The sequence below is a fragment of the Ambystoma mexicanum genome, chromosome 1p (genome assembly GCF_040938575.1).
Source record: "Ambystoma mexicanum isolate Mex_15411 chromosome 1p, UKY_AmexF1_1, whole genome shotgun sequence".
NCBI classification, from domain to species: Eukaryota; Metazoa; Chordata; class Amphibia; order Caudata; family Ambystomatidae; genus Ambystoma; species Ambystoma mexicanum.
Genome location: NC_090921.1, coordinates 402,884,530 through 402,901,482, shown reverse-complemented (window position 1 = coordinate 402,901,482; position 16,953 = coordinate 402,884,530). Strand labels below are relative to the sequence as shown.

The window sequence follows — 16,953 nt, the reverse complement described above, 5'->3', positions numbered from 1 at the left end:
AGCTTGCACTTTCTTAAGCGCTGCTTCTTATGTGTCAAGTAACGTAATGGGGATAAGGGGGAGGTAGCTGCAGGCTCTTAATTCACAAACTACTTCCTGTGTTCCAATAATCAACACATCATTACTCTCAACCATCCGCCTTTCTTCCACAGGGGGCAAAGGGGTTCTAGTCTGATCAGTGGACCTTTGGTTTTTATCATTCCACGTCACATTTAAAAGCTTGCGGGCTGTGCCCTGCTTGATACGCCCACATAGTTTCAAAAGGATTTTTATTGCAAAATAAAAAATGTTGTTTGCTGCCTCCCCTGTTCCTGGCGTCATGTTTTGACTGGTGTTAGTATGATTAACATCAATGTCACACCACTGCCCGTATCTTCCTTTGCGCGGATCAGAGATGTCGGTTGCAGGTTGAGGGTAACAGCCTCTGCTGAAGGGCCACATACCTGTGCCTCGAGTCATTTGTATCAGGTGCTTGGTGTGATACTGCCGATGCCAAACTTCATGCTGCCTGTGCTCATAGGCTCCTTACTTTCTTAGTTGCACAGTGAGTAACACAACTCTAACAGAGAATGGTTATCAATATCCCCAAGGATAGCTGATGGTCTTGATGGAATTGTTGTGAATTGTAAGACCCTTCCGGCCCAGAGTCCACATTATGCACAATCGCCACAACCGTCGTCAATTGGTCAGGCTTTTTACCTGACTTGAGCTATGTAGTAATTTTACCACTATCGGGAGCAGCGGCCTGTGGGGAGGATGCACAAGTCACAGATTGTTCCACGTTTATTACCACCCCCCATTACTTTTTGCCTGGACCATTTCCTGATGGGAGTGCTGCTTATATCGGCTGGTCTTCCTATAAGGTTTTGACTTCCTCAGATTATAATTTTGCGGTTTGCTTGCCGCTTTGCCCGGCATAGTTTTTTATTTTTCTCTCTACGAAGAAAGGATACAGCAGAGTCAGCAAAGCTTACCTTTGCGGCCGTCGATGGGCAGAGCACAGCCGTACCCCTCGACCTTCAATAGAACACAATAGACTACTTGTGATCCACTCAGTGCTTTGCGCTGAAGTCTGGGGTTATAGCACTGTTCACACAAGCAAAGCTCCACCTCCAATAATCAAGCAGGAAAGAAAATTGCAGCCACAATAGACCATTCGCGATCCACTCAGTGCTCCGCTTAATTCATTAGTCAAGTATAATATTTCTGACATCTTATAATACAAAACAATGATTTTTTTAAATATACAAAACAACCACATTTCTCTGTGACACCACGTAATGTGATACCCACTACGCACCCACGTGAACATTTATTGACATTGTTTCATGATCAGGGTCATTTGACTGGCTATGCCCTGCACCATTGGGACAATGTGATGCAGAGGATGCTGTGAAAATCAATACACTTTTCCCAACTTGATTTTCCTGAAAGTTGGTCATTTGTGCCTGTGCTCTTCTTTGTAATGTATATATGAGATCACTTACCCCTTTGACCTTTGTCAGTTCTACACAATTGTCATACACTGTTGCATTAACTTCCACCCACTGCACTTGGACCTTATTGTCCCAGCAAAAGGCAAGAATAAACTAAGTGTGGCTGCTACATAAGGAATCAATGAACAAACAAAATCAGGGTCAATGGATTCCTCTCTTCCCACTGCCTAGCCAAACCACATGTTCTCCTCTGCGTGGTGATGCACATCGTTCTCTTTACCTGGGATAACTCTTGAGTTAGAAATATCTCTGTTAATTCTTATCATAGAAACGTTCAGATTAGCTGATACATTATCACTATTAGTAAAATTATGAGACCTCCCCTTTTGAGGAACAAAACACATGAAATATAGCATGAGAAAACAAAAGATGGAAAATATAAGAACAATATAAGGCTTCCTAAGTTCGTCCTTGGGTCCCCGATCACGTGGTGAAATATTTAGTCGCCTAAATGGACGTATGGAAATTAAACGGGTACTCCCCTCGTCATTCCTCCACCTTTTTTCTCCTACTGTTGGGGATGGGTGGTGGTGGTGCTGCTACTACTAGCCTTCCGTACGTTGCTGAGGTGAATCCATGTCTTACGTCCAGAAAACTTAACGGCTGTGGGAGTAGCCTAGATGACTGTGCAGGGTCCAAGGACTTCAGGATCCTTCCACTTGCGCACACAGTTGAGGATGTATACCCGATCACCGGAACCAGCTGTAGTTGTCGACACTGTGATGACTCTTGTGGTGCTGGCGATGACTTGTCTACCGGTGTGCCATGAACATTGTGATGGTGGCTGACCTAGCGAGATATAAATCTGATAGGTTTTGTTAGTTCCCTAAGGTACCCCTGGAATTCTGCTCCAAGAATTTTGGCAGAGGTATGTGCTTTGGAGGCTGTGCGTGCAGCCTGCTGCCTGTGATTATTTAATGCGGGGTGAGATAATGATCAGGCTATGGCTGATTGCGCAGTTTCAGGCAATGTATCACATTGTTTGGCTAATTTTTGCCTGAATAAACATTAATTCTCTCCGCTAGCCCATTGGCTTGTAGTGGTAAATTGGGCACAATTTGTGTTTTATACCCAATCTTGAACAGATTTCTATGACCATCTCATTGGAAGTGAGTGCCATTATCTGATCTGATGAGGTCACATGTTCCCCATCGGGGAAATACTTTGCACTTAGAAATATTATGTGGCGGCTGGTTTAGCATCACAATGGACACAGAGAAGGACCAGCCTCAAGCCATCGGGAGAAATGGCAAACCACAACAATTGGGTAACAAAAGTTACTGTACCTGTTAACCATGTCCACGTTATCAATGTGCAAATGTCGAAATGGCCCAAAGGGGTGGGGCAATGTTGCCTTTAGTGTTCCAAGAGTACGACAAGTAGTGTACATTTGACAAGTAATGCAATTTGATGTGAAATCACTCATGAGCTGCTGGCGATTCGGAATGAACCTTTTCTGCTGCAAATCAGCAGCAATATATTTTTTGGATGTATGTGAGAGAACGTGCAATTGTTCGAGGGAGAGGGTGAGCAGCTATTGGGGCATAACTGGTTTTCCTGAAATGTTTTGCCTTCATATGAGGTCTTTAGGAGATACAGAGCATCCACTCTTTGTCCATAATTCTTTTTCCTGCTAGCGAGCCTATTTCTGTATTTTAATAATTTGGTCAGGGGGAAGTGCATTGTAACGGACTGTCCTGTCTTCCTGTTGCAGGGAATGTTCCGAGGACACTCTTGCCTTAGAGTTTCCTAAATAATCTGCTTCTTTTGCTGCCGAATCTGCTGCTCTATTAACATAAGAAATGAGGTCTGTATTGTTGGTGTGAGCTGTGCATATCACTACCACGACTGCTGTGGGGGAGTGCTAATGCCTCAATTAGCCTGGAGAGTACTGCAGCATGCTGGCCGATTTTATTTATTTATTTTAAAAATTTTATTTTAACCTTCTCCTATGCCATCGGGACCTGCCGGAGTGTACTGTGGATGTGAAGTAATCTGAATACATGGTAGTGGAGCACCCTTGTGACAGTTCTAATGCTGTCATCAGTGCTAACAGTTCTGCAGCTTGTGTACAGTAGTTATGAGGGCAGTGGCGCTTTTGCTAATGCACGGTTTCCCCCTGATTCGAGGTTTACTACTGCTGCTCCTGTGTGCCTTAGTCCTGTGTTCTGATCAATTATTGATGAAACGGCAAAGAAAAACACCTTCGCCCCTTTGAGTCCATCTTCTTTCGGAGGTAGTGGTCCTGCGATAAATGAATGTGAATGGAGTAGTTCGACTGAATCACTTCATAACCTGATGCTTGTTGGGTTGTGAGCGTGGATTTTGATTTTTCTAAGATGGCAAAAACTGCATGCTCCACATAAAGGGTGACTGGGCATCTCATGGTAATGGTGGATGATTTCTGGAACGCAAAAGCAGTGGCTGCCAGAGCCTGCGCCTGCACGCACAGGACGTGTCCCTGCATGACTGAATCCCGGAGACCACTATAATGAGCCAATGGCTTATTTCCCAAGGAAGTCTTCTGTGTGAGGACCGCACCATCACCTGACAGTTGGAATTTAAGAACAAAAATATGTTTTTTAAATCTGGTGTGGTAAAACTAGGGCCCTACTGATTGCCTTCCTAAGCTCCTGAAATGATTTGATCATCTGGTCTGGCCATACAATGGGCCCTTTTGCTTTCTGTGCTTCCTTTAGTCCTTGTTGTACGGGTTTGGTCTGTTAAATAGTCAAACATGAATGCTCAACAATAGTTACAGAAAACGAAGAACTGCTGCATTTGCTTTACTGTAGAAAGCTGGGGTGTGTTGTGCACTGCTGTGGCACTTTCTTGAGTTATTGTTGTGCCTGCCAATGATATTATCTGCCCTAGGTACACCACTGCCTGTTGACAATACTGCCGTTTATTCTTGTCGACCTTGTAACCCCTCCCTGACAATAAAGTCGAGTTTTACTGAGTCATTCTTACAGAGCTTCTGTGTCTTGCTACAGACCAGGAGGTTGTCTGCATACTGGATCGCTGTGCTCTGTTTTTTAAGTTCCCTAAATCCATTTGCAACACCCGGTTAAAAATGCTGGGGGATTCATAGAACCCTTGGGGCGCAAACAAGTGTGTTGGAACCTTTGGCCCTTATAGGTAAACTTTGTCAGGGGCTGTGACTCTGGGTGTAATGGGATGGAGAAAATGCATTCTTGAGATCCATCACCGTAAAATAGGTAGCTTCCAAAGGTATATTACACAGGATGGTGCCAGGATTATAGACCAATGGGTATTCTGCTTCTACAATACTGTTCAAATGGCTTAATTCCTGTACCATCCTCCAAGTTAACCTTTGGCTTTTGTCACAGGATAAATAGTAGTGTTACATGGGGATTTCGATGGCTGTATTATGCTTGTTGCCATAAGACCTCTACGGCAGAGTAAATGCCTTCCTCTGCTTCCTTTGACATGGGTTATTGTTTTACTCTGGGCAACACGGCTCCTGGTTTTAGTTTAATGCAAACCATCAATATGCTTTTTAATAGGCCTATATGGTACGGGCCACTAGTTCACAACTGAATGGATATCCTCTCTAAATCTTTCATGCAAGTGTGACAATACTGCGATACTTCTGTGTTCCACTACTACCTAGCAGGGTATGGAGAGTTCAAATATCATTTCCGCCTCGTCTTCAGTCTCTTTGAACAGCTGTTCATCAGAGACATCCCTCAATTCCTGTGTTGGGTCAATGCATAAAATTGTGAACCATTCAAGATTCTCCTCGTCCAAACCGGACAGTATTGCCATGTCTGCCTTGGTGATTACTGCTTGCAAATACATCTTGACAAGGGTGCCTGGTGCCTATTCCTGCTGGATAGCTGGTAAAAATAGGCACTGTGCAGGCACATGCTAAATCTTATCCTTAATCCCTGGCACCCACCCTAACACAACTGTTACCCCATAGAGCAACAAATCGAGATGGATTGATATGCCTGACAGGACGCTGTGGCCACAGAGTGTTTGTATTACTGTGACAGCTCTAGTGTGGTATGTGCCCGGGGTAAAGACCCTATACCCTCTTCTGAGAATCAATTTGCTCATTCTGTCCCTACCTGTGAGATTGACTGGGGTATCTTGCAAATACAATAAAGGGACTGAAAATGTGTGTGTGCATATGGGTGACAGATAAGTATTCAGTGAAAGGAACTGATTTAACAGTTCCAGAAAACCCTTGCGTTTCCATTATTTTGTCCGACATGGGGACGTCCCCTTGTTAATACAGGACTTGGTAGCTCCCGTGTTGACCAAAGAAGGAAATGTTCAATCCCCTATTTTCACTCCTACTCTGGGTTCCTACTCTGGGCTCCTGTTACTGATAGTACTGGGCACGCCTAAGCTCCATGCAGACTCTCCTATTGAGGGGGTTTGTTCCTGGGAGTGGGAAAGGATTGCTCCTCAACACGCTCCTCAACACGCTTGCTCCAGTATAGAGTGACTGTGCCCTGTAGCAGGGGATTCTTATCCCATGTTTGGGCAGGTGGCAGTGTAAAATGTAGTGGCTCCGACTGCATTTGCTGTTGTAGTACGGGACCTGGGGCATGTGGGGCGATTTGGGGGTGTGGATTAAAGGCAGGGCGGTTGGCTGGGATGTTATAGTTGAATAGCATTGTCGGTCTGCTCCTGCAATCTCGTGTTGCAAAAAGACCCATCTACCCACACGATCAACATTGCAGCCCTGATCGTGGCAACATATTTCCCTTACCTCCACCTTTGCCCGTATAGAAACTTCCTCTTCCTCTATGAAAGCCTCCTGTTCCCATCCCAAAATCTCTAAGCCCTTCTCCTCACTCAATGTGTGGGGCTGGGTTCAGGCTGCCCTTTGTGGTGTTAGTTATAACCACACCTTCCACGCTCAGCTTTGTTAATTTCTTCTGTACCGACTTTCTGTAACTGCTGTAACTGCTCTATGTGCTTGCTCTGCCCGCTCCTTATATTTCTCCAGTCTCTTCCGGCAATCATTTGTGATGTGCGCCTTTTATCTCAGCATATCACAATTTGATTTGAGTCAATTCTATTCAGGTATTGCTTTTTCTTATGGGGGTTTTACTCCACACTGTTGGATTCCTGTTTTTGCTTTATCCTTCAAGGTTTTGCACATAATAAGTGTTGATCTAATATCTCTCGGCTGCAGAGGAGATTATATAAGTCGAGAGATAAACTTCATGAAACTGTTTCATAAGTCATATTTGTTAAAAAAACATCATTTGGCGTGTATGGACCAGGAATAGTCAAAGACGACTCCTATTCCTTTTGATTCAGAGATGTATTTCTTGATGTGGACTCCGAACCAAAAAGTTTTTATAAAATTTTCAAAATTTACACAATCCCTTTTTGAAACAGTTTCATAAAGTTTATCTCTCGACTTATAATCTCCTCTGCAGCCGAGAGATATTAGATCAACACCTCTAATCTGTTAATAAAGGTTGCATTCCAAAGAAACAAAATAAAATTGTAAAGTTTTATTTGGGAAACAATATATTATGTGCAAAACCTTGAAGGATAAAGCAAAAATAGGAATCCAACAGTGTGGAGTAAAACCCCCATAAGAAAAAGCAATACCTGAATAGAATTGACTCAAATCAAATTGTGATATGATGATAGGGAAGGTTTGAGTTTCAGATCCCCCAACTAGGTTCCAATATTGTGGATACGCCTTTATCTCAGACCATGATTTAGCTTCTAATCCAACCACCTTATTTAAATCTGCCTGTACTTCCAAAGGGAACCGCTTGTGTAACACGTGATCAAGAACAACAATGTTTTTGTCCCAAGCCTCCCCTGTCTCGAACCGCCACATTTCGTGAATCTGCGGCATTTAAATGGAGGGATCTTCATTTGCTCTCATTATACGGGCCGTTGTATAATTAATATCGGGTCTGTCGGGGTATATGTTCCTCAAAACTTTCCACACCTGCGCTCAACAGTTATTAAACAAGGCCCCATCGTGGGCAGTATTATTTAATGTTATTCTTTTGTACCAGCTTTAACTAGATATCGCATCTGTCTATTCCAATAGCAGGGACGCAAACAAGCTCTTTATATTCCCTACAGCCACAGTTATTCCTTCTGTATTCTTCTGCTAAAGCATGTGTAAATCCGCTTACCAGCTCTTCCAGTAAGGGAGGGAGAGGTGTGAATTAAGTTTCCTCGATCCATGTGGGGCCAAGGCACATAGTTTGGTTTCCCCTGTCCCCTCTGTAACAGCGGTAACTGGGTTCTATGCTGTTTAAGCCTGAAGGCCTTCAATCGCTTCCTACTTTTTGTCCGGGCCCTTCGACTGGGCTGCAGTCAAAGTCTGCAGCTCTAGCGTGTTACCTCCTGCAAGGCTTCTGACTGCCACGCGTCCCTGTTCACCTCCTCGTTTCCCTCTACACTTAATAAATCTCTGTTCATCCCCTCACCCCCTGTTTTCACCCATAAATTGCGATTCCTCCTTTGTGTCCCATGGCATGGTCTCGTCAGGTGTAGCCTGAGCTACTGAGTTCTGGGGATAATCAACAATCTTGCCTTGACAACCTTAAAGATCCGTCCTGCTCTTCATTCATCAGTACCTATGGGTACGCCCTTCCCCACCCCTTTCCCCCGCTGTGTTCTGCCTCTGCAAGGCCCCATGTCAGCTCTTGCTCTGCTTTTTGTAATGCCGCCTCCACCTGCTTGCGAGCCTTGTCCTCAATTGCTAAAACCACTGGATCTTTGGTGATGGCCCCAGGCTTTCCTAATGTCCCTTTACCATCTTCCATTGGGGCAGAAGAGAACTGATGGTTGGTCTTACCCATGGCAGGCTGTAAAGGATTCATTTTTATTTATTTTATTTAGATTTGTAGAGCGCACTGCAGCCCTTGGGCATCGAGGCGCTAAAAGAGGAGCTTAAGGCGGCTTGCTTCTGGGTTATATGAATGCTGCCCATGGGAGGTTCTTAGACAGGGTACATGGTTATACAACAGAAGTGTGACACGGGTTGCATAGTTAAAAGCGCTGCGGTCGTCAAAGCAAGTTTAGTACAAACCTATCAGACAAAAAGCCTAGTTTTGATAGCCTTGTGGAAGGCTGCAGGAGAGTCAATAAGCCTGATGTGCGGAGGTAGGGCATTCCAGTTGTGTGCAGCCTGTGAAGGGAAGCTGCTTCCGCCAGCACGAGTTTTGCGAGTTTTAGGAACGGTGATCAGGTTGGTGTAAGGCGTTCTGGCTGGCCTGGAGGAGAGGGGTTTGGAGATCCTCTGGGCCAGGTAAAGGGAGGGGGTGTGTCGTGACGACACTTGTGGGTCAGGGCAAGGGTCTTGAAGATGATTCTCTACTTGACTGGGAGCCAGTGAACCTGAGTCCTGAGATGTGGTCTCTGCGTGAGAGACCCGTGGCGCCCCTAAGGGCATTGTTTTGAGCCATTTGTAATTTAGCGATGTCTTTCCCTGAGGTTCCAACAGAAGGGCGTTGTAGTAGTCCAATCTCGAGCCAATTATTGCCCTTGCGATGGTGAGACAATTTTACTGGGATAGGAACGGCCTAACTGAGTTGATAAGTTTGGAGTGATAGGCCAAAGAGGATGCAATGGTGTATAGGACCCATATGTGGGTGGTGGGGCTGTAGATATTTTTCTCCTCCGAGTGACCCCTCCCTGCCATTAGCACACATTCTCTTCCTCAGCAAGCATTTTCCATAGATCCAGTATGCTCTGCCTGTTTTTCCCTTTATAGTTTGATAATAAATACATGTGCATATTTTCTAATACAGTCTTGTCATGCGCACCCTCTTCGAGCCTTGGTTTAAACAATTTGCCCACAGTTCCCCAAACCCACTCCTTGTGATATTTCTAAATCTTTTCCTTATATTGCGGAAGCGCTTTACACATATGTTCTAACGGCTTATCCATGCTGTCACATTGCCCCAACCGAGTTCAAGAGTCTGATCATACCGGCCAAATAGCCTTTCCTTCAACAAAAACCCCCAAACGCCCACAATCCTAATAGCAGACCTGCTTGTTCACACAACTAACAACATTTAACAAAAGACAACGTCATAAACTCAATTGCAAAAACATATCTGACTCCAAACACCTTCCTCGACACAGCCGCTAACAATACTTGCCAACAAACACCTTTTATATATCCTATTGCTATCAATGCCTAACAACAAAACACCTTATTTACCCAATTCTCAATAATACCTGCAATAAAACACATTTATTTACACAATGATGTAAATCCTTCCTCTGTCCTCTTACTTCAAAACAAGGGTATTGAAACCTCCTCACGTCCCCTTCTCTGGAACTGAAGGATATCCCAAATGACGTTGTCTTTCCCTGCTGAGAAGGAGCTCCACCACAATAATTTGTTACTACACAAAGTCGTCTTTCCTCTTCAAGGGGAGCTTCACCTCAATAATTCATCAACACACATGCAATATTATACGACTTTGTCTTTCCTCATTAAGAGGAGTTTACCCACAATACTTCATTAATTCACAAGCAATAAAATGATGTGAAGAACACAGTATTTTGTACAAAACGTGAACCCAGCTTACTTGGTGTCCCCTGAGTCCTACCGATGCTATACCCCCGTCAACAGCCTGCAGAGCCACTGGCCCGGTGCTCCACAGCCAGAAACCAGGCAGACTTTAAGAGAAATACAGCATCTGCTCACCTCTCAGTTTGATGTGTGCATGAAACCGTTTCAAGGAGGTGGGTGCCACGGCTGGGGACCCCCCCGGCACCTTCGTGTGGCACTGAAGTTCACTTTGGGGTCACCAGTTTGTAGATTGATAAGAGGGCCCGAATTGTATTAAACCTGTTTTATTGTAAATGCAAAATAACGGCCGGCGAGTCGGTCCCTTGAGACCGAAAAGCTGAGAACTCGCTCCGCCCCCATCAGACAGTATTTAAAGACAAAAAACACATAATTAAAATACATTTGTGTACAATTTAAACATTATTTGTAACTATATTCTAAACATTGGCTCCTGCCAATATCGAACCTTAATCAGAATAAATTGTCCTATTCTGATTGGTCAGTACATTGCCCTATTCTGATTGGTTAGTACAACAGGTTACATTTGGATGTGCAGATTCCCCCCTCTCCCCCTCCCAGATGACCTAATCATGTGCAGTCAGTACGAAGAGCGAAATCTGCCATCCCCAGCAATAAACTAAATACAAGGCCAGATAATCTTGGCATCCCGTGCTATCCCCCGCACGTGCAGCACTCCCACATTAATGCCTGTCCTTGCTACAGTTGCCTACGTATCTAGCTATGCCATGTGCGAAAACCATGATTTAATTGTGTGCTCAACTGCCTTGGGAAAGAATTCATGTGAAAGTAGAATAATAGCTAATTTTGTGCTGCCAGGTCTTCCAGCCACAAACTTGGCATCCTGAAGGCTCTCTTGGATGCGGCAGAAACAAAACCTAATTCAACATTGCAGAGACACTGAAGTAAAATGGTTGAATGCTCAGAGCCCTATTTCTTAATACAAAGGTTAATATTTGGGCTGCTAGTTCACTCTGCTGTGTACTTGCCAGTCCATGAGCTCTCTCGAGTGATGCAGAAACAAGGGCTAATGCAATAAAAATGGCAGAACTGTCCATGTTAATGGCAGTCCCTAAACTTCTATTTTCTCTTACATTTACCCCCATATTAACAATATCAATGCGAGTGTCATGTCTCCTGCCTCAGGGATGCAAGTACTTTTCTCTCAACTTGCCCAGCCTCAGGACTCACAACCTGAAGAGGCATCAGTCCACATCATAGGTAATCCAAGGAAGCTCGTAGCCAGTGATACCAAGTCCACAGGTGGCTGCTTTGATCTGGGGCTGTTCTGACCCTGGGCAGCGTCTACATCCACACATCTCCGATCCGTTAGCAGCAAAGCTCTTCTCAAGAACCCAAGTGGCACCTAGCCGGGTTCAGGGTCTGGCTCCTGGGGGCTTGCATTTGGTGTCCACTCCTAAAATGAGAGGCGGCCTCTATCCAGTGTCTGTGACCTCATGTATTCAATGCTGCCTTAGTGGTGTGCATCTGCCAAGCCCAGCACTGGGTTCCGTGTGTGCATCTGCAGGCAGTCCACCCACCCAGTGCTGACTCCCTGCTGATGCCCTGGATCTGGAGTCCCTCAACTTCAGGGAATATCAATATCAAGGATAATGAAGTGACTCTATACCAGGGGAGATTCCCTAGTATTTGCCAGCTAAGTCACTTTTTTACATTTAACTGGGGCTTTCAGCTCATTAACGTACTTTGAAATTACCAGCAAGGTATTACATGTGTTGGACATTCCTCTAACCCCCATACATCTTGTTGGCCAGAACCCCCAGCCCAAGAGCGCATGCGATAGTACCTAGATGTGGCCTGTTCACCCTAGAAGGGATCATCCCTCCAGAAGACATGCCGGTCTCAGAAGACGCACCATCGTCTTCCATTTCTCAGACAAGTATGGACTGTTGTATTATCAGTACACATAAAAACAAAACGCAGAGACAAAAGGCTAGGTACGGGGCATTGTCAAGGGCAATAACAACGAGATAATTGGCCCTGTTAGAAAAGTTGCTCCTTTTGCAACTGTTGCTTTCAATGCCATCTCCCAGCATACCAGACCTTTAACCTCGCTAGCCTGCTTCACTCATTTTGTTTGGGTGCATTGGTCAATCCACATGGCTACTAGGCTACAAGTGCAGGGAAGTGGTCTCCCTTTATTTTTCCCTTTTTAATTTTTACGCTGTAGCAAAGGCCTCCTTAGGTGGAATACTATAGGGGCACTTTGCTTTAAGTAACATTCCAGTTACTTCTCTGATGTTCACAGAACAGCCTGGTGACAGTGAATTGTTTTTTCCTGATGCACAGCCATTCACCCCCCCCCCACCCCAAAATGCCATCTTGGCCACCTGGGTTTGAGGGGGTCTCTGCCAGTTTCGGTGGTTTATAGTTTGGGGCAACCATTTGTTTTCCACCTTGTGTTTTGAACCTCAGGTCAATGTGGGTGTTGAAAGAGCGCCTCCCGCCTCCACTTGTTCTGACGCTCTGCCAGAATCTGTTCCCTTTTTTAATGCTACTCACTGGACCTTCAACATGCAGGCTCTGCCTGGAAAATGCCTATCCAATATCTATATACAAGCCAAAACCGTTTGTTTTTACCAGTGCTTGTTTTTACAAGGTTTTCTTGGCACACTTGGTTTAGGCATTTTTCAAGACACCAGTAGCGTATTCTTTTTAGCCTCGGAAGATGCGTCTTTGAACACAAAGTTTGATGATTCTGCTCGATAAACCTTGCTCAAAGAGACAACGAGATTAGCATGGGTAGTCCATGAATGGGTAAATCACATACAAGCTTTGTGTCCCTTCTCATATCTCCTCTCCCTTCTAGCTGTTCTCCAGTGCAATAGTTTTGGCTTATAGGTGGTGGCGCTTTAGTACCACCCAATTGCCAAAACTAAACACAAAATGAATAAAACAAATGAAGAATGCAGCTTTAAAATGGCGTTATCTACAAATGTCATCTTGATTAAGTGAACAACCCGATTTCGAAAGTAATCACATTATTTCGAACATGACATCTTGTAAACGTGTAATGAACATAAATCAGAGGCACGCTAAGATCATATTTGATTCCGAAAAAAGACTCTAGACACTGTTATTCAAAAATCTATTTTCCGCATCAGGATGTTATTATCCCTGAACCTGCTTTTCGTCTTCACATAACAGGATTGCTCTACAGCACTAGGCTTTGTAGGCTCTGCGTATTTGTGGTTTTGTGGGCACTTAACTATTGTCCACTCATCTGCATTGCCCCTCTCCTCTCCTCCTCCTTCGCACAATGTTTCAAAACTGTGACAATCGGAACTGAGCCAGCACCACCCCTTCTTAGGGCACTGAAAAGTGACTACATTCATAGTTGCCAATTTATGAATCACTAAGAAAGATAGCAGTTTACTTGACCTGATGCAAGAGAAAGAGTTTGTAAGAGGCAATTGGTTAAGACACAAAATGTAAGGAGGTGTTGATGTTATGAAGGAGCAATCTCACGTTCTATCGTTTCCATTTACGAAGTAAATTTAACTTTTTTTAAACACAAAGCTATGTGCAGGTACGTGCTTAAAATTTATGTTATACGGCTAAATTTGATATGCTTTCTTTATTTCTACATTTTCATTATTGATTATATTACTATTAATGGAAAACTCGCTTTTTTGAGCTTTGTTTTTATTGTGGATATTTTTCATGGGATATTTTAACCTAACCACCCCTTCATGACAAGTTGTGTTCAACTGCGTACCTTCAATTTGAATTGACTCCTTAGGACACTGTGCACGTTCATGCTAAATGCTGTACTCTTAGGCAGAGCTGGCTGCTATAATGCATTGCCCTTCTCTTGTGCAGGGTCATGTACCTTAATGCTTAGTTGTTGCTGCATGCTTGGTTTTTGCCATGTGCTGTGTTGTATATGATGATGTTGAGTTTTTTTGTTCCCTTATGCAGCCTTGTGTGTCTTTGTGCTGAGCTGTGACCCACACATGCAGGATTTTAAGGGTGCTCTAACAACTCTTGTGTTGATTTTTTTTCTGTTTTCAGGTAGATCCAGCTCATACTGGAAAGGTCGGCCCCGGGGAAGCTGCATTGTTCCTGAAAAGATCGGGCTTGTCTGATGTTATCCTGGGGAAGGTATAGTGAAGTTGTCTATGCCAACAATCCTAGATGAGACCTTGTCAGAGCTCACTGAAATGGATTCTTGAATGCTATTTAGATACACTTAAAATAACATTTTAATGGATCTCTTTTAGTGACTTTACTGTCTTTTCACCAATTGCTGTTAGTGTCTGAGGTCCCCACACATTTCTTAATTAGTGTAGATATTTTGTTGATCCTTTGTGCAAGTATTTAGAAACTTGGAAATAGGCTATCTCACAATTGTGCAAAATAAGGTACATTTCTCATGAGTCAGTACATGGCAATACTAATTCTCTTAAGGATATGCTTAGGCGAGGGTTATGCTTAACTGTTACATTTCCCACAAAACCTTGGCACTTTGGTCGTTTCTTTAGGATATGAACAGATCTAAGCCTTCTCATCTTGGATCAATTTTGTGACACTGTCTCTGATGACCTCATATCATGTCTTGGCCATCTCCTCTTTCTTCGATTCAAATGTCTATGGATAAAATGACAGATCAGACAAGGCAATGGTGTAAAGTTAAAACCAAAGTAGAATTTGATGAAAACATTCCAGCAAAACTAACGACGCCCTCAACACCCACAGCGAGAAACAGTCGGGGGAAGCAAAATTGTGCAGAACATCAAGGCGAGTTATGAACCTCAAGGCGACAGTGATAACATATTATACAACAGTATAATATACAACCCCTTGAATTACCTGACCAGTTGGCTGCTCTCAAGATGAATAAAGCCTTTCATGCCATGGCTCCCATCATGGAATGAGCACCGAAGAAAAAAAAACTAGTTACCGGCCTGCTTCATAAGTCAGTTCATACACCCTGCAATTGTGAGGGTGGAAACTGGCTTGAAATGACATTGAGCCCAGTGCCCTATGAGACTCTGTGATCTTTTCGTGCCCTTTAGGGCAATGGACCACACATACATTTGGAAGGGCTGGGAAGGCTGAGCAAAAAGTCTTTTAAATTAGTCTGTCCTGCAATAGACCGAAAATGTAATGCCTTCTGCAGAAAAAAAACTGAGAAAAATCCAAGGGTTTCACATCTGAAGCATGCAAAGCAACACAGTACATTTTCTGAACAAGGTCTTGGGACTAAAGGACGGATTGTCGTTCCAGTCTCTGAAAATGTGGAGTACTGCATTCACGCCCCAGAGTGAGGCACACTTGGCTCACAGGGCCTCAAGAAAACAACCTGTTTTAAGAGAGACCCCATATCCGAGGATGCTTTCCCATCAGGTCACCTTCCATGTAAATGTAGTCAGCAGAAATGGCTGATTGGTAAGTGCAGAGTATGCAGAAAGCCTGTCCCTCTCCTGTGAGGGAAGTAATGAAATTCAGCACCTCTATCGCAGGGGCTGAAACAGTATTGACATGTTCCATACACCAGTCACCGCAGACTGTCTAGGTGGCCTTGTAGTACTTTGCTATCAAGGGGGCCTTGAAGTCACTGATGAGTGAAACCGGCAACTGTGAAAATTCTAGGGCAAAGCAGTGTGACCAGAAAAGATCCAGGCTAGCAGGAGCATCAAGGCCTCCAGCATCGGGGGTGGCCAGATCTGTTTGGGCATGGCAACAGATTTTTACTCCAGGGAAATGGGATTGGTAAATCTGAGGAAAGTTTCAGAAAGAGTGGAAACCACCCTTGAGCTGTCCAGAAGGGGTCACCTGAATTACTGGGGATCCGTTACCTCCTCACCTTTGCCAGAACCCTTGCAATCAGAACGAAAGATGAGGGTGGAGTAGAAGCTATCCCCACAATCCATGGATGCAGCACAGCTTCTGCTGCATTCACGAATCGGTCTGGCCTTTTGATGAAACAGGGTGACTGGTAGTTAAGGCGTGAAGCAAAGAGATCCATCTAAAAAGGTCCCTGATGCACATCAATCTCACAAACATCTGGGAATCCAGGTGCCAGGCCCTGAGGTCCTGGGAGTATCTAGAGTTTCAGTCTAGCATTACATTGGCAAGGCCTGGTAGGTGTTCTGCTATCGTTATCATTCACATGTGACTGAAATAGTGACAGAAGTCCTTTGCCAATTCTTCCAGAAGTTTGGACTTAATGCTGCCCAAATCATTGATTTATCGTACTGATGATGCATTGTCCCGAAAGAGCCATCCGAAACCTCCAGCCATTTTATGTGGATATTCAATTCTTCTTGAGACCATTTTCTCCAGTGGACATAATCTTGCACTGTGCACCCACCTCGTCCTGCTGGTATGTCATTCCATCACAAGTTCTGACGTGGCCCTATAAATGGTGTGGCCGTACCACACAACCATATCATCCAACCACCAGTGGAGCTCAGTCGAGAGCGTTCATATGCATGGGAAAAATGTGGGTAAGACAGGCCCTTGTTGATATGTCTGATCTTCAGGTGCTGCAAGGCCTGATGGTGAAGGGGACTGGAAAAAGATTTCTTGGAGTTGTCATCTGCAGACATGGCAGGGTGTCTGCGATTTCTCGTCGATTACCTTGGTTTCCTCTGTCTCTTGACAGTAACTAGGAATCCTGTTGACAAGGAGTATTAGTATTGTGAGGCTCCTCTGCTTGCTTCTCTGGAACCTGCCAAGCCCGTTGCCGATGCTGCCCGATGAATAGCCTCTGTTATAACTGACCCTTCCAAGTACTTGAGAGGAAAACACTCGTTGATGCTTGAGCTTTAACAGGGCCGTATATAAGTGCTGGCAGATTGGCCCAGCTCACTCGTCAAAAAAAGATGAGTAGCTGTTCCCTTTGGAAACTTATGTGGCTATGTCCCCTGC

General features: G+C 44.3%; 1 protein-coding gene across 9 annotated transcripts in view; it reads left to right on the top strand.

Annotated features, from left to right (window-relative positions):
- The window catches only part of EPS15L1 (epidermal growth factor receptor pathway substrate 15 like 1), a 2,005,341-nt gene that overhangs the window by 308,873 nt on the left and 1,679,515 nt on the right, over positions 1-16,953 (top strand). For 8 of the 9 annotated variants that reach the window (XM_069649173.1, XM_069649176.1, XM_069649175.1 and 5 more), the window contains exon 3: positions 14,092-14,181. In XM_069649173.1, coding sequence (XP_069505274.1) covers positions 14,092-14,181 — 90 coding nt within the window. Of the gene's footprint in view, positions 1-14,091; positions 14,182-16,953 lie in introns of those variants that run through there. The other variant, XM_069649179.1, reaches the window with a different exon arrangement.